Genomic DNA, 19043 nt, shown 5'->3' with positions numbered 1-19043 from the left:
ATCTTACTTGTTTATAATTAATTGTAGTAACTATTAACATAACATCACATTAAACAAATCTAAAATTCAGTTATCGTTAATATTAATTTTGTCAATGATAGAGTCGGTAATACGAGCAGCCAATTTTAATTTACATATTTTGCTCCCAAAAAAAAAAAAAAAAAATTTAAAATTACAGACATTACAAGAGATTGCCACTCTTAATATTTAATACATCAAAATTTTTACTTACAACATTTATTCATATTTTCTGGGTAAAAGAAACAATTTGTAGCGTAAGCATAAAAATCTAGTATTGAACCCTCGTGCTTTTAGTCTTTGTTTCTCCGCCTGTTATTAGCCTTTAATCCTCCCTTAGAACCATTTGTAGAAGAGGACTCCATGGACATTGGCAATACTGTGCCGTCCTTAATTTCGTCAGAGATTGATAGTTTTTCCATTGTCTTCCCAGCTTCTAGGAATGCCATCAGATCTCTAAGCTGTTGACAAAGTGAAATTGTTGTAACGTAATGGAATTCCATAAAAAAATAAAAAATAAAATAAACTGAAGGAAGAAGTTCGGATAATCATAAATTACCTGTTCTTCCAAGTCCGTTATTTTATCGTCCTTCACCTTCAAAGCCTTTTTCTCCCTGGAAAAAGTACACCAACAAAATTGTTTATTGCCTATCAAATTAAGCGACTCACTGAAATCCTCTCAAGATAAATATACTGCATTTATATTTATAGAGAGGAATTACATGGGTCAATGAATAAACCATGGAACAGAAGGGTCAAACCCTATTATTAGCAAGCTAATTTGAATTTTCACTAGTTACATTACTGCTTGAAATCAAATGGTTCAAGAATGTTTTACCTAGCATTCAGCAGGCTAATATCAAGTACTATTACTAACCTCCTAAACAAACCGTTAACAGTATTGCAGATGGGACAAGAGTAAAAACAAATCAATTTGCAACAATTATAAATTGAAGGGACATCCAAAACACGAGAATTTTTCCATTTCGAGGGGCATAAATTGAAATAGTTATTTCTGCTCCAGTGTACAAAAAACAGAAACAAAGCAAGTATAGAATAGAATGCTATCACGTAGACGCTAAATCTTTGGGATGGCGTGGCTATTCTTAATAGAAAAGTGATAAAATATATAGAAAGGGAGATAAAAATACCTCTCTTCAATTTCCATTATCTTCTCTTTCCAAATTTCCCGATTTTTCAAAAGATTCTCATTAAGCTGCAAACAGAAACAAGAAGCTTATTTACGAACAGAAATTTGTTGCCATGTGTTATATAATAGAACTCTTTTACGTCGTAAGATAATACAACATGACTGCACATAGTGATAGTCTCAATAAGTGCCTCTAATAAAACCAAGTCCTGGATGTTAAACTTACATCATCAAGGAATTTCTTTTCTTTGACACATCTATCCAGCTTAGCTTGCAACTTCTGCAGTTTTTGTGTCACAGCCTTCTCCACAGCACTCGAAATTTCCTTTTCTGAGTCTTCTTTGACTTCTTGTAGTAAAGACTCAAAATACTGCAATAAAATCAGAAGATATCAGTCTGTAGTCGGCCTAAAAATATATCCAGCATACATTCAACTTCACATCTATGAACTAATTAGGATAAACAAATAGTTGCAAAATCATATAATTAGGAATTGAACGCCAAGCTCAAGTAAGTTCAAACTGAATAACATTTGACCATAACGGACTTACTGATTTTTGGCTATCAAGTTGAGAGGTAAGCAGTTCGTTGTACTCGTTAACAATCTGCAGATACATGTGAAAATGTAAGGGTATGAAAATTACAAAAATAGAACATAAAACATAAATTAAAGTAGCAAATAATATAAAGTATAGAACTCATTACAGCTTCAACTTGACTGCTCAAAACAGCTTCACTAAATCCAGAATCTAAACATTCACAGCTTCCACACCCATCATTAGCAAGTAGACAATGTGAATTCAGCTCAACCAGCTTTCCATCAGTTTTGGACTGAATTAGACGGTGAACATAATTATCTCCCGCATAATCCCATGCTCGTTGAGTTTCCAATTCTAGAGAATAACAATGTTGAGTTTCTTTCCAATGTCTAATGGCATGCCCTTCTTTGTACCTATGCCAAAAGTTTTAGAATAAGCAACAGCATTCAAAATCAATAATATAACAAAGAGAAAGAGAAATTTAATATATATATATATATACACACACACACAACAAAAACGATAATAATAGTAATTACAAACTTTAAGTATGTAAGTGAAAAAAGATTACAGAACTATGGGAGAGAACTCACTACCTCCCACAGCCTACAAAGCCACAAATAAGACAAATCCAGAGATTCTCAGAGGTTTGACAAACAAAACAAATTGATTTTTCAGGCTGCTGCTGACAATATCTGCATACCTGAAATAGAAAGTTGGTGGAAAGATCAATAGAACAATTTATGTTCAATCAAACTGAAAAAAGATATAAATAAATAAATAAATAAACAAAGACCAGGAACTTTTTGATGGAGAAGCTGTGCCGATCAAAAAGTGCAGCCTAACAATGTTGGTGCCATTTAAAAATGAAAATACCATGGTATTGTCACTACTAGGCATGGCTGCAGATCATGTATGTGCACGGACAAAACCATGCTCACACTACACAAACATGGAAAAGAATGTACAGTAATACACTTACGGGACAAGAAGAATCTGTCCAGTTTGAAATACAAGAGCAATGGAAGGAATGATTGCAAATAGTTGTGAGGATTCCACTAGTGTCTTGGTCTAACCTCTCTGCAAAATAAAGAATATTGTAAGAGGAATATGAAAAATGGCAAATCCTACACATGCATTTGTACCTTGAATAGGCATATGCTTGGTAAAGGAAAAAAAAAAAAAAAAAGAAGAAAAAAATCCAGACAAAATGATCAACAGCAAAACTCAAATAACCAAAAAAAAAAAAAAATCCAGACAAAAATATCAAGAGCAAAATTCAAAATAACACGCTTATTTTAGTTGCAGAAGACAACACATGCTGCAGAAGCATTTCAATATAGGTGGGCTTCCACAAACCTTGTAGCAAAATCGGGATAGAAAATCTAGAAGACAGGCACATTTTCACAGACAAACAAAATCCATAATAGTGTTCAGAATAATTTTCCATCCAAAGTTTACAATTATGACCATCTCGCATGAGAAACTAGGTCAAAATACCTACCCACTTGACAACCTATCAAGTCCATCCAATTCAATTACCAACACAAATCCTTCTTCACCATATAAACATATCCATGGCCTTTTTCTAAAAAGTATTATCTGAAAAAGGTATCCTTCCTCACTACCAATATCTACATCATTCCAACTCTCTCCCTTCACTGCTCATTCAAAACGGGCCAAAAAAAACAAAAATACTCTAAGATCACCTAATCCTCATGGACATATACAGTTGAAAATATGCTTCTAAATGTGTTAATAATGAAAACGAGTTTCCAATTTTCAAATTACAAATGATAAACATACCGAGACAAACTGGACAAGTGGGCTGCTCAGTTGAGTTTGTTAGGGACACCTGTGCATGTTCAATTGATCCAGTGTACTGCACATCTACTGTGAAAAGCACAGTGCAAACTTCAACCTATATAATACAAAGAAGAAATACAAATAGCAACAGTAATATGAATTAACTGTTTCCCAGAAAATTTCAACTATATGTAAACATATTTGTGGTTTTCATTTAATGCAATGCTGTGCATATGAGGTGAATGCTACGTAAATTTGCATGCAATGAATGTGAAGCAAACCTCTAACGATGAGAATCGGCTACCATTGAAGTGCTTATAGAAGTTATCTGTAGAATCCTGACTATCCAACGTAATCAAAATGCTATAGCGATCGTCCATACCATCATTTCTAAAACCAAAAATGGGAAAAAGAATTATCAGAATGAAATTCAACAATATTATCAATAAAAACACCAAACCATAAAATGATAATAAAACTTTCATATTGGACCTGACAATTCGCATCTCCAAAATGTGCTGAATAAATGAACCACAAAATTGGCAGAAGTCTGCATACGTCATGTGATTTGGCACTCCAAGCACACAAACCAAAGGCTTTCTCCCAACCTACTCAAAACAGATACATGCTCATACTGATACTCCAAAATGTTCAATAGAAAGAAATGAATAAATAAATCTTGAAAAGAGGAAAAAATTCTAGTCCTCGTATTATCAGCTGTCTTTTTTCTATTTTTTAATCTTTTAGAATTCAAATGTAAAGAAACGAAGAGCAAAAATGCCTACACTCTTGAATTCAGAAATATTCTCTTTCTATCAATTATACAACAGAAAATACAGAGACACACAAATTTAAATTTGAGATTTTAAACAATCCATATGCGCCCAGTAACTTCCCACCAATAATGTTCTGGGTTCTTTCTTCATTTTTTTTTTTTCCCTACAGGTAAATTATTTCCATCATACTTCAATTACTCAAAGGAAAATTACGGGCAAAGTGACTAATTTTTTTTTCTTTTTTATAATAACTGAAGCAATGGATTGATTAATGCTTCGGATATAATTAAATATGATTATGAATTAGCGTGAGATTGATAAACAATTTACTGAAACACTTGACGCAGTTCCCCGATTTTGATTATCATCAGTTTCCAACTAATTTCGACTTCATCCTACTCATGGCCAAAAAAACAAAAACATTTCTAAAAAAATAACTTCCGAGAAATAAACAAGCCGATAAGAACTCCAAGCAATCCAAGAAGAAGAAAAAGGCCGAGCTTACAGGGAGATCGGAGGGGGAATCCGAGACGACGTCGTTGCGGTAGAGAAGCATGACACCCCTAGTCTCTTCAATTCTAGGGTTTCCAGAAGAGAAATGAAAGGCTTGGGTGATGTTGGAAATTGAGGAAGAGGGACAAGAAGAAGAGTCGCCGGGGCCACCGGACAACATCGCCGACGATGACGGGTAAACATCGTCCGGCGAGGCTCCGGGGAGTGCTGTGCTTGAACTGGTCGACATGGGTTTGAGAGTAATAAATGTCTTATTTTGAGTTTCGCGGGAGATGGATTTTATATGGTTATGAAGACGGAGTAAGCGAAAGTCTTTGGGTTGGTTTGGTTTGGTGTGGTCAAGCTTCTGTTGGGAAATTTATAGGAATCGGTTATAGAGCGCCGCGCAAGCCAAAGAAAGCAAAGCAGCCACACAACACAACATTCTTGCTTTTCCTCTTTTTTTAAATATAAAATTATTAAGTCATCTATTATTATTGGAACTATTATACAATAAGACTTGAACTACCAATCCCTTTCTCATTTTTTTAATATTTACATTAATTTTTAATGATAGTATATATAATTATTTTATTTATTTTTATGACAAATAATATTTGATTTCACACGCTGTCCAAAAATGAGAGTGTTTGAGAGTTGCAAGATCAATCTAGATGGTAATTCATAAATGTGGCATTTCAAAATCTATAATCCAGTGTCTATTACTTTCCTCTTACAACAATCATTGGTTTCTAAAAGAAAAAACCGATCAATCTTCCTGCAGAAAAAGAAGAATGCAAAACTCATTTCTGATCAAATAAGGTGTGTGTTTTCAGCTGATCTCCTTCTGCAAACAACTCATTTATTCCTTTATTTGGTGCTAATCAAGTTCCTTAGTTCATACTGAAGCAGGAACCTGGGCATCAACGGACTTCAATACCTCTTCACCGATTTCTTTGCATCCTACCAGTTTCTGCAGTGGAAAATAGTAAGCAGCTAGTGGTTAATCGAACAAAATGCCAGCACCACTAAGGCACAAAGCAATGAAGATGAAAAAAAAGAAAAGAAAAAAAAGAGGAGGAACATGAGAAATAAAACTAGCACCAAAAAAAAAAAAAAAAAAAAAAAAAATTATAAATGTACATACAGTTCCAGGTGAATAGATATCGCCAGTTCGAAAATCCCTATTTAGAGTATCCAGGACAGCCGCCTCGATTCTCTTGGCTGCATTTTCTTCTCCTAAGCCATACTTCAAAAGCATAGCAGCACTGAGGATTGTTGCTAATGGGTTTGCCTTATCCTGCATATTAGACCATTAGATCACACAATAAAAGGTACATAACTTCAAGGAGAAGATAATTTGATGAAAAGGCAAACTGACCTGTCCAGCAATATCAGGAGCAGAACCATGTATAGGTTCGAAAAGTCCAGGTCCCTATACCAGCGAAGAATTTCAAAATGGTCATATTAAAAGGATATCCAAATTACCTTCGGGAAAAACTTAATTAAGGCACTGAAGGAAATCTACACAAAACGGAAGCTTGAATCATCTTTAAGAAGTTGAAGTGATCTGTCTTACCGATTCCCCAAGACTAGCAGATGGAAGCATCCCAATGCTTCCAGTGATCATGGAAGCCTCGTCAGATAAGATATCACCAAATATGTTGTTGGTAACAATTGTATCAAACTGCCATGTCCATACCAAAAATTGTAAGACTTCCAAAACTCTTCTCAAAGGAGCTCTGGAATTTATCCTCAACTAAATTATTACAAGCCTAACATTAAATGAATAGAAGGATATGCCAATGAGTTTATATGCCAAACCTGTTTTGGATTGCGAATGAGCTGCATTGCAGCATTATCAACATACATGTGTGAGAGTTCAACATCTGGATATTCTGATGCTATTTGTATAACTCTTTTCCTCCAAAACATTGAAGCCTGGACAATCAATCGAATAAAATAAATTTAACACTAACAATTACAATACAGAAAGTTTTTATCAAGTCTAACATGTGGTTCCCTAGCAAAGACGTGAAAATATTTGGACCCTCAATTTCAATTGATGTTAAAAGAAGAAAAGAAATTTCCAAAATACACACACCTAGAGTGAGGAATCACAAACGGGTAAAAAGAAAACAGTTCTACCAGTTAAGTACCTCCAACACATTTGCTTTGTCAACAGAGCAAAGCTTACCCCGCCGCTTGCGAGCAGTCTCAAATGCAACACGAGCAATGCGATCAATCTAGAAAGCATATCATTTCAAATAAAAAAGTAAAGACAGATCTATCAAAGCAGACAACCACAATTGAGGCAAGAAGTTTCCAGTAAGGAAGAGCCAGCTTAAAATGTTTGCCCACAGAAAATTACCTCATAGCTGGCATACACCTCTGTATTGAATCCAATCTCTGCACCATCTTCATTGGTACCAAAGCCCCGTGGCTTTCCAAAATATATACCTATTTTCAGCAAGGAACTAGAATGAAAAGATTAATTCAAAGAGAAGGGAGAAAAGCTAACACACACTAAAAGCCAATTTCTCATCATTAGTTGGAAGTTGAAACCAGGTACGCTAACCTCCAGTAAGCTCCCTTACAACCAGAAGGTCAACACCTTCAGCAACCTCCTTCTTCAAAGTTGAAGAATCCACTAGCTGAAGTAATACAGATACAGCATGAGGTGACAAGTCTTTTATCAGGACATTTTTTAAATGGAAATAAAATTGATTGCATCCAGATACAGATTAGCGCCCCCCCACCCAAAAAAAATAAAATAAAATAAGAACAAGAACCAACCAGACCCTAAGTATGAGAAAAGCTTGCATTAGAAAATCCATCACCTGTGGTAAAACAGTGGCAGGCCTCAAATTGGCAAACACTTTGAGACCTTCCCTAAGCTTAAGCAAACCAGTCTCCGGTTTCAAATGTTTTTCATTGTTATCCCATTTATACCTTAGAAAGACAAATAATTAGGTAAAATATCAGATAACTTGATCCTAAAGGCACAAATCCTACTACTTTAACATAAAGAAATAAACTTAATTTTAAAAGAAAAAGATAAAAGGAATTTGAAAGACAAGTACCCTCCAATTGCTCCAAGCAGAACTGCATCAGATTGCTTTGCCACCGAAAGGGTCTCTTCAGGTAACGGAACGCCAGTCAAGTCCAAGGCAGCTCCACCCATAGGCATCTCTTGGAACTTAAATTCAATCCCTAATGAATGGAAAAAACATAAATTTAAACATACATTATTATCTGAATACTCATTATTAAATTCTAAACCTTGAACCATCAACACCATTAGAAATAGAATCAATTGAAAAAAAAAAAAAAGTAAGAAAATACCCAATAGTAACTTATATAGCAAGAATGAAAAGAGCAACAGATTGAACTTCGTTTAATTGGTGAAAAAATAATTCTTTTTTTTTTTTAAGAAATAAAATAAAATAAAACTTCACGATCAACATTACAAACATTTCGAGCATAATCCAAGCTCCAATCAAAGTTGGACTTAATGTTCTACTCTTTAAAACCAAACGCAAAAGTAAACCCATTAAGACGTCAAAATCCCCTTTCCTCCTCCATTTCGTTAATTCGGACAACAACAACAAAAACAAAGAAAAAAGAAAAAAAAGGGGAAATTTAGGGTGAGAGAAAGAGAGGAAGTGAATGGACCTTCGAAAGAGGCAGCGAGGTTGAGGACATTTTTGGCAACAGAGATTACTTCGGGGCCGATACCATCTCCTGGAAGCAGAGTGATGGAGTAGCGTTTTGAAGGTGAGGCTGCGGAGCACCTCATCCTAGCCGGCTTAGCGGAGTGTTTGGGTGCGGAGGTTGTTGAGAGAAAAGCTCTATACGACTTGGCGTTGAGTTGCAGACAAGCCGCCATTGATTCAAATGTGTAAGCTGTATTTTCGCACTTTAAGATTGCGACTCTGTCTCCGATTTGTTAACAAGTTCCTAAGTCCCAACTTACTATATGACTGTATAAATGTAATTATATTCTCTATTCAATTTTTTTAAAACCTTTTCGTTTTTTCAAGTTTTAAAATAATTTCGTGCAAACTATTCAAATTTTTTTTAAAAAATTTAATTATTATGTCTTCCTGGTACACATTGAAATAATAAACAATTCATGAACTAAAAATATTTTGACGTTGTTGTCAGACTAGCTGTCAAAAGCTTAGCAAATATATATGACCAAAATAAAAATAATTGAAGAGGAAAAAATTAAGGAAACATACTAATATGTTTTCATGGTTTATAGTTGAAGACTATTTTGCCCTTGTATTACGATAGCACATGCTTCTTTTTGTCAAGTTTTTGACAGAAATTGGAAAAAGGACCATTAATGCAGGGTTTTGACAAGTTTAGGTGTAAAGTACTAAAAATAAGAACTTTAAGGTGTGAAATGCAAAATACCATATCGTATACTTTGGGATTGCTGCCAATATCCTTCTCAAATATTAGCTTCTCCAAATAATAATGTATAGAATTTATATTCCTCTCTTATTGAATTTGAGGTAAACTTTATCAAAACCATATGATTTGAAATTGGAGAATTTGGCCCAATGTCTCTTTTAGAAGGGCTATGATGATATATATCCCTTCATCGGTCAATTTTTTTTTTTTTATCCTTTAATATCCATTACATCCTTAAAAAAATTTTAAAAAATCTGTATGTCATTTATTTTAGATTTAATATAAGGAAACCTTTTGTGGCTCCTTTGATTTGGCTTCTGGATTCTCATAAAAAAAACCAATACTGAGATTAGAAATAGGACCAAATCTAAAGACAACAAGCTTGAGTTTGAAGAAAGCAATGCTCAGATCTTCAGGCTAATGCTCAACGATGCCCATCTTCAATCCCACCTTTATTTCTACGAGTATCGGAATGCTTTTATATTCTCACTTGTGGTTGTTTCTTCTCTGCTGCTTCAGAAATACTTGAATGGTGGATCGGAAGAATCTGGTTCTTTAGCAAATGGTGGTTTTGTTTCGATTCTACTAGGATTTGTGGGTGTTTTTAAGTTTCTAACGTTACTCACCAAGGTTTCTTTTGAAAAATCAGCATCAAGGAAGCTAGAGAAGCCGTGAATAGGATCACCAAAAATTCTGAAAACGTTATCAAATTGGCAAAAAAATTTGATTACTGTAGGGTATTCAGTAATTACCGATGAAACCTACGGTAATTAATTTGTCCTTGCTGGAAACATTACCGTAGGTTTCATCAGTAATTACTGAAACCCCTGTGGTAATCATATTTTACCAATTTTTTTGCCTCCACAAGTCCCCTAATGTGTGTTAAATGCAACAACATCCAAAATATACATTCTTCAATGATCCTAAGGAGAAAAAATTCTAAAAGTTCAGAAAAAGTTCTCAAATTGTCAAAAAAAATTTATTACCATAGGGTCTTTGGTAATTACCGATGCAACCTACGGTAATCAATTTGTCCTTGCTGGAAATATTACTGTAGGTTTCATCGGTAATTACCAAAACCCCTGTGGTAATCACATTTTACCAATTTTTTAGCGCCCACAAGTCCCCTAATGTGTGTTAAATGCAACAACATGCAAAATATACTCTTTTCAATAATCCTAAAGAGAAAAAACCCCAAAAGTTCTAAAAAAGTTCTCAAATAGGCACAAAAATTTGATTACCGTAGGGCGTTCGGTAATTACCGATAAAACCTACGATAATCAATTTGTAGCTGATGGAAAAATTACGGTATGTTTCATCGGTAGTTACCGAAACCCCTATGGTTATCACATTTTACCAATTTTTCGGCCCCCACAAGTCCCCTAATGTGTGTTAAATGCAACAACATACAAAATGTACATTATTTAATGATCCTAAGAAGAAAAAATCCAAAAAATTCTGGAAAAATTCTCAAATTGCCAAAAAAAATTTATTACCGCAGGGTCTTCAGTAATTACCGATGCAACCTACGGTAATTAATTTGTCCTTGCTGGAAAAATTACCGTAGGTTTCATCGGTAATTACCAAAGCCCCTGTGGTAATCACATTTTACCAATTTTTTTGGCACCCACAAATCCCCTAATGTGTGTTAAATGCAACAACATGCAAAATATACTTTCTTCAATGATGCTAAATAGAAAAAACCCCAAAAGTTCTGAAAAAGTTCTTAAATGGGCACAAAAATTTAATTACAGTAAGACCTTCGGTAATTACCGATGAAACCTATGATAATCAATTTGTAGTTGCTGGAAAAATTACCATAGGTTTCATCGGTAATTACCGAAAACCTTATAGTTATCACATTTTATCAATTTTTTGGCCCCCACAAGTCCCTTAATGTGTGTTAAATGTAACGACATGCAAAATATATATTCTTCAATTATCCTAAAGAGAAAAAACCCCAAAAGTTCTGAAAAAGTTCTCAAATTAACACAAAAATTTGATCACCGTAGCATTTTCGGTAATTACTAATGAAACCTATGGTAATCAATTTGTAGTTGCTGAAAAAATTACCGTAGGTTTCATCGGTAATTACCGAAACCCCTATGGTTATCACATTTTATCAATTTTTTAGCCCCCACAAGTCCCCTAATATGTGTTAAATGCAACAACATGCAAAATATTTTCCACTTTATTCGACAGTTAATGAGAAATTAGGGTAGATGAGAAATGGAAGATGGTTCCATTTATTCGACACTTTCATATCCATTTATTTAAATATTTTCCACAACTGCACAATTAATTCCCTCCTGACTACTCTCTTTTGGACATACTACCATGGAGCCGAATTTTAAAAGAGATTGGAAAAAGCTTTCAAGCTGGGAATAGTCTCCAATTTAAAACTAACTAAATTTCAATGCATATCATTCAAACAAGTTCAAATGGTCCTAAACTAGAGAGCCAATATTTGAGAACTCAATTACCATCCATTTAAATTCTCATCCTTCTTATTTCTTGCTTTTCCATATCTCAAACAATATGGATAATTTAATAATGAAATTGGGTCCTTACACTTCATCTTGAAATGAGAATCATGTAGAAAAACTAAAAACTAAATCTGAATTAGTAAGAGAAAAATGTACAAGTGTTTTATGAATAAAAACTAAAGAATATTACAAGGTGATTTTTTCCACTTGCTGTATATAAAGCTCTGACAAGAAGCAAAAATTCTCTGCCACCAACAGAACATTCCTCTGCCAACAACTATAAAATTGCTAAAAGCTATTTTCATTTTCTTGGTGAATCCACCATCAATATATAAACAACAGATGTCGTCCCGCCCGCCATAGAATAAGACAGTTTTCTAAGCGTCCAATTCTTGGTGAGAAGTTTTGTCAAAAACCTAGAATGCAAGCAGTCAAGCATCCACATCAAAAAGTGGAAAGAAAAACAAAGAAAACAAGTATACCGATATACAAGATATAGATAAAACACCATTAAAGTAAAAATTATCCCATTACTGTCAAAAGCAATCTAATTTATTTATATGCATAAAAAATAATAGAAAACATCAACAAATGAATTTGAACAGAGCATATAAAAAGCTGAGAGAGACAAAGTTCCCTTGCATTGAAAGAACAGGAATTGCTGATATTGCCCATTGCAGACACAAAAGAAGAAAATAATAAGATACGAATCAGTATCTTAAGACAGTGTATTTTATGGCAGTTGTGCTGTCAAATATGGCATAGAACAGGCTCAGAATTTATGACATACCCATTAAATTGAACAAGTGGAATGGTGACAACACGAATTTGATTTTTGGAAGTGCAATGAAAGCCCATGAAACAGCTCCTACAAAAGGCTCTGTTGGTATCAATCTCAATTTGACCCAAAGTTCCCCATCAATGTCAAAATCTCGAACACCAATTGGCACCATAATTGGTATAATGCCAAAATTTAGTGACAACATTAAAAGCATACTGGCACCTCCAGTATAACGGAGACCGATTTGATACCTGGATGAAATCAAAGGAAATATTTGCAGTTAGTTATAATATTTAGCATACACGTTTAAAAGAAAATAATTAAATACCTAGAGTATCCATAAAGAAAAAAAAAAAAAACATAACTCTAATTTCGATTCCAACTTATCCTAAAATTAATCAGAAAAAAAAAAAACACCCCACAAATGTTTTAAAAAACCCCCAGAAACCAATCATATTGCTCTTAGCCACCTTGGCTTTTCTTTTCAGGGGGATAAGAATTTTCAGATTTAGGACATGCACATGATTTTTCTGTAATAAGAATATTTTTTGTTAAAAAGTCATACTGATGCTAACTCTCACACTCACTGATAAGAATCTTTAACTTTCCCTCTGTCTATAACTTTTAAATTCCAATACGTAGAAAGTTACAAACACCTGAAAACAGTAAAAAAAAGAAGAAAAAAGCAGAGGGACAACCATTGTCTAGGACAGTCCAAGGAAAACCAAAAAATATAAATCGATAAGTAATGTGCTACTACATTGCAATAGATATATGTATAATGTTATGTTTTTACCATTTCAAGGATCATGATTTATGGGAAAAATGGATCGCTGCAACAAATTATGCCTTGAAACACAAAGATTTGATGTTAAAAACACTGTAGGTTTTCTTTCATGGAGTTGAAATATATAAGGGGAACAAAACAAGATTTAATGCATTAATGTCATACCCACAAAGAGATATTTAGAGGAGTATTTGGCCATTGGAGAACACTAGCTTCACAATTACTGTGTTTTCGATATCATACTGATGGGAAAAACTTGTTGAAATTGAAAGGCAGATGGTAGAATTCCTCACTTCTTGTATCTGTCTTAAACAACTGGAACCTATCCCACCAATGCATGCCTCTATCTTTCCTTGTTGCACTGTCTTTCTTATGCAGAGTGATGTCTAGGAAAATTGCCAACATACCAGCAACAAACGGTTCTGATGAGAACGGTACGTTGATCATATCATTGAACTGCATATGAAGGAGGAAATGTGAGATAATTAAATACTTTCCCAGAGAGGACTAAAGCAAAAGTGAGATATTTGAGAAAAGAGGATTGGTACCCATCTTGCTCCAGTGTGCACTGGACCATAACCATTAACAACAGTATACTCATTGAAGTATTGTGGGATTGAAAAGCCTATGAAAATTGAGAAGCCTATAATAAACTTCGTCCTAAAACTGTTTAGATTGCAAAATTGAAGTAAGCTGAGACCTGCTGAACCTGCTCATGCATAGTGTTAGAGAATTAGATTCATAAACTTTCAAAGGTGTGACAATACAAAAAATGCTTCATTATTTTCATAAAACATACCAACATAGGCAAAGAAAAAGCAATACAAAGCCGCAATGATTGGTGTTGGAATTGAGGCAAAGACAGCTCCAAATTTTCCTGAAAATCCATGTTTATGCTCTCAATACATGTACTCTCTTTAAAAATAAAGAATTATATGCAAAATATATCATTTACCTAGTATAGAAAAGAAGATCATGAATCCAGCTGAAATCTGAACGACTCTTCGGCTGCCAACACGTGTCAAAGCTAACAAACCAGCATTTTCACTGGAAGAATTGGAAGGATGGTATAAGCCAGTTGGAGAAAACTAGTTAATATATAAACTCAACAGTATCTTTAAGTACAAGAATCCCAGAACCATACACAAATACAGATGATCCACTCCCAGTTCCAAATATACCAGAGAAAAGAATGCCGACTCCCTGTGATCAGGAGAAAAATATAATGATTACCCAAAACAATGAAATGGGATATGTATATGAAGGCAACCTAAAAATCATTGCTAGAACTAATGAAGTTTGACTATTTTGGCAAGCAACTTGACAGAACAGAGACAAACATATCAAAACTTTTTTTTTTTCCTATTGACAAAAAATATCAAATTATATATAAGAAGTGTCGAAGACTTTCTAACAGCAGCAAGGTGAAAAGTTAGTACATTTTAGTGACACTGTCATATTTTACAACTAAATTCATAATTGCTATCCAGATTGATATTAGCAAGAAATTCGTACCTGCCAACCAACACCACGGCTAAGAATAGAAGGCAACAGGGGAGTTGCACTTGCATACCTTGACACAGCTATGAAGACACCAGTGGACTGTTGAATCGAAAATTTGTTGAAAAAACAAAAAACAAAAGAATTTAGGGAATTATCAATTTGAAGCTACCTAGATTAAATAAAAGCATTATCAAGACTGATTTGATACCTAAATGAAATCAAAGGAAATATAGTTACAATATTTAGCATACAAGTTTCAAAGAAAATAATTAAATACCTAGAATATCCATAAAGAAAAAAAAAAAACATAACCTTAATTTCGATTCCAACTTATCCCAAAATTAATTAGAAAAAAAAAAAAACACCCCACAAATGTTTAAAAAAAAAAAACCTAGAAACCAATCAAATCGAAAAACCAAAGGAAAAATAAAGCAAACAGACCAGGCATTTTATCAGAGAGGCCAAGCGAAACAGTAAGCTTGGGCATATGCTTCTGCCATGCAACACCACCCTTGAGTTTCGTATACAAATCCATGTCCTCCTTCTTCACAATACCCTAATTTCGAATTTCAAACCATTAATTTTTTTGTATGGAATTTTGGTAACCAAAGAGATGAAATGGGGCTGTTTGGCAAAAAAGCAACTAAGTGAAGAAAGCTTGATGAATGAGAAGAGATGAGCCAGCTTTGGGGGAAAGGTGATGAAAGAGAAGAAAAAAGTCAGGTGAATAAAGAAAGAAAAAAAATAAAAATAAAAATATTTAATTTGGATATAAAAATATTTTGAAATTATTAAAAATTAAAAAAAAAAATACCAAATGAAAAGGTAAAAATTATTAAACTCATCCCTATAAAACATTGGACCAAATTCCCCCTTGTAATCCAAGGAAAAAAACCATATGATTTTGAAAATCATCAAACATCCTGACATATTTCGGCCCAGAAACCACCCCAAAAAAAAAAAAAAAAATTCTATTAACATTCCGATTCGTTAAGGCTTTCCGTGCCTGGCGTTGGGCTGAACTAAACCCAAACAACCTAAAGAAAAAAAAAAAAAAAAAAAGGCCCACAATATAAACGAAGAGCTTTCATTCTTTAGCACGACGTCGTTTGTACTGGTCTCGTTGCTCCGAGCAGTGGCAGACTGCAGAGACCAAGAAAGTAACGGTATGCCGCAAAAGACCATCTTTACTGCAAATTTTTGTTGGGTTTCAAAGAAAGCAAAAGAATGATTTCTTCATTGAGATCCAGATGCAATAGATCATTCATTCTTCTATCTTCCACTCGAAATTTCCAATTTTTCTCGACCACTCAATCTGTTTCCGCCGAACCCACTTCAATTCACAGCTCCAAGAACCCGAAACCTCAGCCCGACCAGCTCCATTTTGACCCCAACACAGTCCGAGAAACGCTTTCTTCCTACTGCAATGACTGGAAGCGCGCTTTCGAATTCTTCAACTGGGTCGAGACCAGTTGCCAATTCCAACACACCACCGACACCTACAATCGTATGCTCGACATTCTCGGTAAGTTCTTCGAGTTTGACCTCTCTTGGGACTTAATCCAGCGGATGAACCAAAACCCATTTTCTCGTCCTGACCATTCCACTCTTCGAATTATGTATAAGCGCTATGTCTCTGCTCACCTTGTGAAAGAAGCTATGGATGCCTATAATCGTGCGGAAGAGTTTGGTTTGAAAGATGAGACTTCGTATTGTAATCTTATCGATGCGCTTTGCGAGTATAAACATGTGATTGAGGCTCAAGACATGTTATTTTGGAAGAACAAAGATTCGGGTTTTGATAAAAGCACGAAGATTTATAATATGATTCTTCGCGGGTGGTCGAAAATGGGGTGGTGGGGTAAGTGCAGAGACTTTTGGGAAGAGATGGATAGGAGAGGTGTAGTTAAAGATTTGCATTCGTATTCCATATATATGGATATACTGTGCAAGAGTGGAAAGCCGTGGAAGGCAGTCAAATTGTATAAAGAGATGAAGAAGAAGAGAATCAAATTGGATGTGGTAGCTCATAATACTGTTATCCGTGCCCTTGGTCTTTCTGAAGGTGTTGATTTTTCAATTAGGTTGTTAAGGGAGATGAGGGACTTGGGTTGTGAACCCAATGTTGTGACTTATAATACGATCATAAAGCTTTTGTGTGAAAATGGGAGGTATAAAGAGGCATCTGCGATGCTTGCTAAAATGCCTGAGAAAGGTTGTGCTCCGGATGTGATTACGTATCATTGCATATTTGCCTCTCTTGAGAAGCCAAAAGAAATTCTTAGGTTGTTTCATAGGATGATTGGAAGTGGTGTTCAACCGAGGATGGATACTTACGTGATGCTTATGAGGAAATTTGGGAGGTGGGGATTCCTTCGACCGGTTTTTGTTGTATGGAAGAAGATGGAAGAGCTTGGGTGTAGTCCAAATGAGTCTGCTTACAATGCTTTGATTGATGCTCTGGTGGAAAAGGGAATGATAGACATGGCTAGGTTGTACGATGAAGAGATGCTAGCAAAGGGGCTTTCAGCTAAGCCTAGGGAAGAGTTGGGGACAACGCTGGTAAGAAGAGGACCAGATGATGGGTAATTGGAATATTTTGCATTTTATTCAAGATGGATGAGCCATGAAAATGCTTGTAAATATTATTAGAAGATTGTACCATAAACTCCTGTATTAAGCGGATGGAAGAAGATAGAGGCTCAGGGGTGCCATCGGAATAATGCAAGTTGCTGAGACATGAATGGACGCCCTTCAGGCTTCTATCTATATTGAGGAAATGAGATTTGAAAAGAGGTTGAAATTGTCTGATAGATTGCTGATGGTTTTGAGCCATAATCCATAAGGAGCAGCAATTTTCTGCTTCAAAAAAACTTTAGATTTCTCATCTCTTCATGCGCTAGAGTAAAAGGTTCCTAGTGAATATATCTATATGAAGCTCATAATTCATGACAGCAATATGCTGCAGATGGTCCTGAAGTAGGCAAAATTAAGTGAAAGGTTAATTTGATGATTACTTTGGGATACTTTCTGAGTTCTTGGTTTCTTTTTGATCCATTTTGTTTCCACTCTAGAAGTCATGGTCCATGGATAACTGTGAAATGATTACCAGAAGGAAGATGGAACCAATAAGCAAGTCTCTGTTGTTGATGCCAAGGCAACTAGAGTTGATATGGGTATCTTATCCTTTCAATAGTTTTTTTTTTTTTTTTTAATAGCATTTTTCTAACTTTGGGCTACATGACAATTCAAGTTGAGTCCAGGGTAATCAAAAGTAAAATAATACTACAGGCAATTTGGTAATCAGTTCGGTGGACAAATACTCTTGTTGAATATATCTACTTTTGGTACTGCATCACTGGCCAAGTGATTTCTAATTTTCTACAACATCTTTTTCTTTATATACATACCACCATTTTCTATAACATCTCCAGCATATACATACCCTTTTCTTGCTTTTATTTTTAGTGCCATACACGTCACCAGTTAGCTCACCAGCATCAATAGATTCTTATTTTCCTTCGTCTGGCTAGGAATTAGGGGCTTATATATGTTTTGCAAATTACAATTGTTTAAAGAGGTGATTGATGCAGAATGTAATACCACTAACATCGATTTTTCTTTAAAATGCGGCATACTTACAGGCCTTTTTCATTCATGGCGAGTATTCTGGTTCTTAGGTATTCTAATTGCATTTTGGAATGGTTTCTTTAACCTTAGCTGTTTCCTTTGCTTGATGGTGCCAAAAGTTGGTGCTCTGGTTTTAAAGCTGCAGCAAGAAAAGTTGTTCTTTCCCATGCTGCACTGCTATTCCCACTCCCACCTTCTTCTTCTTCTTCGTTACCAAGATTGTCCCATGTCGGTTTACCACCTTTAATTCGACACCTTTTCCTTCTTCTTCTTCTTCTTCTTCTTCTTCTTCTCCAAGATCCTCCCATGTACGTTTACCACCTTAAATTTGAGTTTTTTATGGCTTTCGGTGGTTGCCATGGTTGCTTCTCCTTGATTTATCGTAGTTACAGACTTCCTGCTTGCTTCAATATATGCCAGATGTATTTGGAACATTTTTTTTTATATCTGGCTATATACCTTCTTATCATGTGATTGGACTCTCATGAATTTTTGATGCTGTGACCCTTTGCCGTATTTTTGTTGTCAGAACCATGACATAATATAATGAGCTTTTGATAACTTTTTTATAAGTTAATATCACATATATTGGAAGCCAGAAGAATAATGAAAGTTTTTTTTTTTTTTTTCCTCCCTAAATAAAGAATAATGAA

The 19043-nt window shown here is 34.8% G+C and overlaps 4 protein-coding genes across 6 annotated transcripts; 1 reads left to right on the top strand and 3 right to left on the bottom strand.

The window, feature by feature from the left end:
• Positions 1–49: 49 nt before the first annotated feature.
• On the bottom strand, positions 50–5251 carry LOC107408718 (BRAP2 RING ZnF UBP domain-containing protein 2). The gene is made up of 12 exons (XM_016016127.4): positions 4795–5251; positions 4006–4121; positions 3795–3903; positions 3514–3628; positions 2690–2787; positions 2304–2410; positions 1874–2120; positions 1720–1773; positions 1395–1538; positions 1170–1234; positions 578–632; positions 50–479 (listed from the first exon to the last, which is right to left on the bottom strand). Exons 1-12 carry the CDS (start codon positions 5029–5031, stop codon positions 312–314), a joined length of 1515 nt encoding a protein of 504 aa, XP_015871613.3. The 5' UTR covers positions 5032–5251; the 3' UTR covers positions 50–311.
• A 201-nt stretch (positions 5252–5452) lies between these two features.
• LOC107408659 (3-isopropylmalate dehydrogenase 2, chloroplastic) lies at positions 5453–8777 on the bottom strand. 2 transcript variants are annotated; one of them, XM_016016071.4, is made up of 11 exons: positions 8457–8777; positions 7865–7994; positions 7622–7733; positions 7360–7435; positions 7153–7241; positions 6941–7027; positions 6606–6722; positions 6361–6468; positions 6163–6216; positions 5929–6081; positions 5453–5754 (listed from the first exon to the last, which is right to left on the bottom strand). In XM_016016071.4, the coding sequence occupies exons 1-11, from the start codon at positions 8668–8670 to the stop codon at positions 5680–5682; spliced, it is 1215 nt and encodes a 404-aa protein (XP_015871557.3). In that variant the 5' UTR covers positions 8671–8777; the 3' UTR covers positions 5453–5679. The 2 variants fall into 2 exon arrangements, with proteins under 2 accessions (XP_015871557.3, XP_060672841.1); XM_060816858.1 differs by lacking the exon at positions 8457–8777 and adding an exon at positions 8256–8376.
• Positions 8778–13304: 4527 nt separating this feature from the next.
• On the bottom strand, positions 13305–14830 carry LOC112490978 (nucleobase-ascorbate transporter 6-like). 2 transcript variants are annotated; one of them, XM_048468741.2, is made up of 5 exons: positions 14402–14829; positions 14213–14304; positions 14057–14134; positions 13806–13966; positions 13323–13713 (listed from the first exon to the last, which is right to left on the bottom strand). In XM_048468741.2, the coding sequence occupies exons 2-5, from the start codon at positions 14232–14234 to the stop codon at positions 13495–13497; spliced, it is 480 nt and encodes a 159-aa protein (XP_048324698.2). In that variant the 5' UTR covers positions 14235–14304; positions 14402–14829; the 3' UTR covers positions 13323–13494. The 2 variants fall into 2 exon arrangements, with proteins under 2 accessions (XP_060669865.1, XP_048324698.2); XM_060813882.1 differs by lacking the exon at positions 14057–14134 and having other exon boundaries at positions 13305–13713; positions 14402–14830.
• A 792-nt stretch (positions 14831–15622) lies between these two features.
• Positions 15623–17896, top strand: LOC107408695 (pentatricopeptide repeat-containing protein At1g80550, mitochondrial). Its single transcript, XM_016016106.4, has one exon. The coding sequence runs from the start codon at positions 15988–15990 to the stop codon at positions 17347–17349; it is 1362 nt and encodes a 453-aa protein (XP_015871592.3). The 5' UTR covers positions 15623–15987; the 3' UTR covers positions 17350–17896.
• The last annotated feature ends 1147 nt before the right edge of the window (positions 17897–19043 follow it).

The sequence above is a fragment of the Ziziphus jujuba genome, chromosome 1, assembly GCF_031755915.1.
Source record: "Ziziphus jujuba cultivar Dongzao chromosome 1, ASM3175591v1".
Classification (NCBI taxonomy): domain Eukaryota; kingdom Viridiplantae; phylum Streptophyta; class Magnoliopsida; order Rosales; family Rhamnaceae; genus Ziziphus; species Ziziphus jujuba.
The sequence above is the reverse complement of the archived record's forward strand: the minus strand, read 5'-3'. Positions and strand labels throughout refer to the sequence as shown.

Bases quoted from the DNA above. Each gene is read 5' to 3' on its own strand.
- LOC107408718 (XM_016016127.4), bottom strand. From the start codon at position 5,031: ATGTCGACCAGTTCAAGCACAGCACTCCCCGGAGCCTCGCCGGACGAT. The intron at 4,122-4,794 runs GTAAGCTCGGCC...TGTTTTGAGTAG, and splicing joins ATTCCCCCTCCGATCTCCCT to GTTGGGAGAAAGCCTTTGGT. The intron at 2,788-3,513 runs GTATGTTTATCA...TTTATTTTGCAG, and splicing joins CACTTGTCCAGTTTGTCTCG to AGAGGTTAGACCAAGACACT.
- LOC107408659 (XM_016016071.4), bottom strand. From the start codon at position 8,670: ATGGCGGCTTGTCTGCAACTCAACGCCAAGTCGTATAGAGCTTTTCTC. The intron at 7,995-8,456 runs GTCCATTCACTT...TCCATTCATTAG, and splicing joins CCTCGCTGCCTCTTTCGAAG to GGATTGAATTTAAGTTCCAA. The intron at 7,436-7,621 runs GTGATGGATTTT...GTATTACTTCAG, and splicing joins CTGCCACTGTTTTACCACAG to CTAGTGGATTCTTCAACTTT.
- LOC112490978 (XM_048468741.2), bottom strand. From the start codon at position 14,234: ATGATCTTCTTTTCTATACTAG. The intron at 14,135-14,212 runs GTAAATGATATA...ATGGATTTTCAG, and splicing joins GATCTTCTTTTCTATACTAG to GAAAATTTGGAGCTGTCTTT. The intron at 13,967-14,056 runs GTATGTTTTATG...ATGCATGAGCAG, and splicing joins CTTTTTCTTTGCCTATGTTG to GTTCAGCAGGTCTCAGCTTA.
- LOC107408695 (XM_016016106.4), top strand. From the start codon at position 15,988: ATGATTTCTTCATTGAGATCCAGATGCAATAGATCATTCATTCTTCTA.